This window comes from Triticum dicoccoides, chromosome 1B (genome assembly GCF_002162155.2).
Source record: "Triticum dicoccoides isolate Atlit2015 ecotype Zavitan chromosome 1B, WEW_v2.0, whole genome shotgun sequence".
NCBI lineage: Eukaryota > Viridiplantae > Streptophyta > Magnoliopsida > Poales > Poaceae > Triticum > Triticum dicoccoides.
In genome coordinates this window covers 686,786,014-686,790,108 of record NC_041381.1, presented here as the reverse complement: position 1 = coordinate 686,790,108, position 4,095 = coordinate 686,786,014, and the positions used below count along the sequence as shown (strand labels likewise).

Here is a 4,095-nt window from a genome sequence, read left to right as displayed (position 1 = left end):
GGAGGGGAACGGGAGGGGGAGGCGCTGGAGGGCGGGGAGATGGGCCCCCGGTCGCCTCGCTAGGGGAAGCGACGCGGGGGGCGGGCGCGGCGCGGCGCACGCGGCCGGAGGTGCGGGAGGGTGGGGGGAGGGGGCCGGCGGCGGCGGCGGAGCGGGGGGAACCCTAGGAGGAGCGGAGCGGTGCTTGAAGAACTATGTGACAGATCTCCCGATGCCGTCTTCACATTTACGATGTTGACACCAAGGCAATACGAACATAGCATATAGTAAAACAAAGTTTGAAACTGCTCTCCAACATTAATCTGTGGTTTCCCTTGTCTCTGGCAGCAGTTCCCCTCATCTCGTGATGCCTGGAAGGATGCCGGAGACTAGGGGAACTGGCGGACAAAGGCGAGCTCTTCTCCTTTGGCGGCAATAGAATTTGTACAGTTAGAGAACATAAACTTCTCCTTTGGTGGCATCGAGATCTATCCCCGGCCCTCCATCTCCCGGTCTCGGGTGAAACCCAAAATCCCTCGGATTGGGTGGCAACAATGTTGTGGCAATGTCAGAGTCTTTTTTTTTTAAAGGAGGATGGCCCCCGGCCTCTGCATTTGGACGGCCATTTCATTGATTATTTTTGAGGACTTTACAAAGTATAACAACAATATGTCTGAATCCGCCATCTTGGCAGCATCTGCCGCTACTCCTATCCAAATGACGAAGTGGTGCAAGCTGGGCCACATACCCATACCTCTCACCTAAGCCTAACATCTAAAGCCGAAGGCCCCGACCGAGCCATCTGCCGGGTCCGGGGCTCAAACCGGTCTGACGCACTCACATGTGTCGCCGCCGCCATCTTCCACTGGTCTATCTTCAAAGCAGATTGAGGTGACAACCTTGGCAGGTCCTCCGCCATCGACGCCACCAGGACGCCAAACGACGACCTCCACCTACGCGAGTCTTGGCAGATCCTCCGCCATTGACAGAGGTGGTGACGATGTATGGGGTGTGGTCTCCATGCTTGTCATCCTCTCCTGGCAATAGGTCGGTCCTGTCCATGCACGCTCGGGGGTGAGTTTTTCTCCTAAGGACGTGTTGTCCTACGATCCAGAACGAGAGGGCCAAGGGGCTTCTTTGGAGGAAGAGACAGATGGCGGGTCTTCCTCGGCGGCGGGCTGCCTTGTTGTGGTCGCAACGATGGCATGATCTGGAGTGGCCATAGGATTCAATGGTCTAGCTTGTTATGGGTCCATTGGGAGCCTGTTAGTAAGCTGTTCATTAGCATCTTGTATCATTGTCACTTTATTTTTTCTTCTTCTTTTTCTGTTGTTTCCATGGTTGTAATGCTTGGTTGGTGCTTTATATATAAAATATAAACTGAGATGAAAGCCTTTTTCAGTAATTCTATCACTATGCATGATGAATTTACTTTTGCCTGCTTACCACGTGACATATGTGGGAGCAATTCAAATTAATCCAATTTTTTTACTTTTGCCTGCTTTATTTATTGAGAATAGGGCAGTAACCCAATTGCTGGGATCACACTGGTGCCCCAGGCAACCGGAGTTCAACTCCTGCGTAGAGCGAATATGTCTGGATTCTCACTAAGGAGTCGTGAAATAAGCCAGCTATTCTTACATGGTGCCGGGGTCAAAAAAATACTCGTACGTAGGAGTACTATTCCGTAAAAATAGTCGACTAAATAGGCTTCATACTTCTTCCATTAGTCGCGATCTCCGTCGATAAGCAGCTACCGATCGACATATCTCTAATGCGTTGGAAAGCGAACCACCGGCGCCGCCGCCAATGGATCTGGTCCCGCCCGTCTCCGACTACCCCAGTCCCACCGCCGCCCGCGCCAGGTCCGTTCACCCTCCTTCTCTTCTCAACCCTTCTTCCTCTCCGGCCTGAAAACTAGACCGAGGAGGAGGCTAGCTAGCTTCTATAGTACTATATGTACGTGTGCACTAGAATCTGCGTTGTATGGTCGCAGGATGTCGGTGCCGGGGTACGATGTCATGTTCGGGAAGCTCTCGCTCCGCGGCCTCTTCGACGACTACTTCATGCAGTGCGGCGGCATCGACACGCGCTTCGTGCTCAAGGCCAAGGAAGATCCTCGCCTTCAGCTGGCCGCCACTGTATCCATCTCCATCCATGCTATTTTGCCATATACGTACAAAACAGAAGTTTATTTTAGTTCGACCAATCTAGCTAGCCTTTTCTATTCTATCAGTACTATGTAAATCTATCTAGCTAGATATAAACTAAGTAGCTGCTGGGTACATAACTTTATTTGCAAGAAAAACATATAGTGGTATCTATTTGTTCCCTAACTTCAATTAATTCACTAGATTTCTACAAGTGGCGACATGGAGGCTCAGTTTCGGTGGCACAGGTAGTAACCAAACATGTCCACCAAAGTTGTATCTCTAAGTTACTTAATTATGTCATGTGCTCCAGCTTAGCTTGCTGTAATCTAAACATATAATGCCTTTTTTGGCCTTTTTTAGGGATTTAGATAATCCACACACATTTGTGGACTTGACTGCGTCTGCTTCGGAACCGTAAGCGACTTCTTGCTCAACGGCCCACATCTAGGAGATGCCAGCTGCTTGCATCCTTGTGAAACTCTAGTTAATTTCTTGTGAGACATACATGCGTACATGTGCTAATTTGGCTTCCAACTTGTATATCCAGCATGTTGCGGCTAAGATCATGCACTTACTATCCAAAGTATGGTATTGGCGCCTTTGGAACATTCCCTTTCCTTATGACAAACAGGTAAAATTGTAAGACTCTTGTTTGATCGCACAGCATGAATAATGCACGCAGTTGTTACATAGCTAGCTTTCTAGCAAAATATACCTCCATGTGTTTGAGAAGCATGCATTAAAATCCATACTTCTATAAAAGTTATAGCCTCACTATTAATTCTGAATATAACTGCTAATTAACCATATTGATGACTAAATTCAGTTTTCTCTGTTTGACAGGGTGCGTTCCGAAGACTATGGTGTCATGGGTTTAAGATACGGTTCAAGGAATCTGTCGATTGGAGCATCTTTTCTACCATTTGCTTGTATGTTAATATTTATATATTTTTACTTGACCGGATTATTATTTATAAAATCTAATAGAGCATGGTGAAATGAGTAAGAGATTTTTTTTTAATCCAAGTTGATTTCCATCTTAGTTTGATTCAATTTTGGACCCCTCAAACAATCAAGTTTTGTATCTGGTCACCCCTGGAGATGCTTGGCTAGCTATGCTAGTGCATGCTATTATGTGCTAATTACATTTTTTTTGTATGCAGTATCTGGTGAGGTACCCTATAGTGCATGGTTGGTCGGGAGAAGAGGAAGTTTAAGTGCAGGGGTCCAATACAAGCCACTTAGTGAGTGTTAGCAAACTTACACTATCACCGGGGAGTAGTTTCTTTACTCCACTGTTCTCCCCTTTTATGTAGATTTAGTAGTGCTATTATGTAGCCACATGATGCTTTACAATTTTGAGGGTTTTTCCTTTACAATGTTTCATTCCACACGGAAATTAAGGACCACACCATAACCATTCACATGGAAATTTCTTTCAGACAAAGGTCTAGATGGCTTATTTTATTTCTTCTTGCCAAAACAAAAATGTCTTTTACGTTCCAGTCATAATCAGTAGTGAAGCTAAGTCCAATATATGCAAATAAAAGAGTGAGCATCACATATCTTCTAGGTTCGCTAGTTTGGCATCAAGAATTTACTTCTCCTTTGTGTTTCATATACATTTTTTGATAGGTGGAAGCAAGCATCCTGTGCCGTTTACTGACCCAATGAACTGGAATTGTGCAATCAGTTATGGCATGGGATCAGATAGCCCACTCAGCCCTTCACTCAATTTTGCCCTAGAGCTTGTCAGAAATAAACAGGTTTGTTGAAGTTGTTGCTTATTACCTAATACAATACAAGTTTCACATTGTTCATTAGCTTTCAACACCAAGGGGCGTTTTTTTAGAAAAAAATCATCTGAACAAGATTATACCAAGTACAAGCGCTGTAAAAGTTATTCTTTCCATCCCTTTGAAATTCAGTTTCCAGTCCCAAGTTTACACACAGAGAATGATTA

General features: G+C 45.5%; 1 protein-coding gene across 1 annotated transcript in view; it reads left to right on the top strand.

Annotated features, from left to right (window-relative positions):
- Positions 1-1,788: 1,788 nt before the first annotated feature.
- LOC119350936 overlaps positions 1,789-4,095 on the top strand; it is a 5,771-nt gene continuing 3,464 nt past the window's right edge. Inside the window, exons 1-8 of the mRNA XM_037618538.1 lie at positions 1,789-1,844; positions 1,976-2,120; positions 2,334-2,377; positions 2,493-2,546; positions 2,680-2,763; positions 2,976-3,061; positions 3,296-3,376; positions 3,768-3,898. Coding sequence (XP_037474435.1) covers positions 1,789-1,844; positions 1,976-2,120; positions 2,334-2,377; positions 2,493-2,546; positions 2,680-2,763; positions 2,976-3,061; positions 3,296-3,376; positions 3,768-3,898 — 681 coding nt within the window. The remainder of the gene's footprint in view (positions 1,845-1,975; positions 2,121-2,333; positions 2,378-2,492; positions 2,547-2,679; positions 2,764-2,975; positions 3,062-3,295; positions 3,377-3,767; positions 3,899-4,095) is intronic.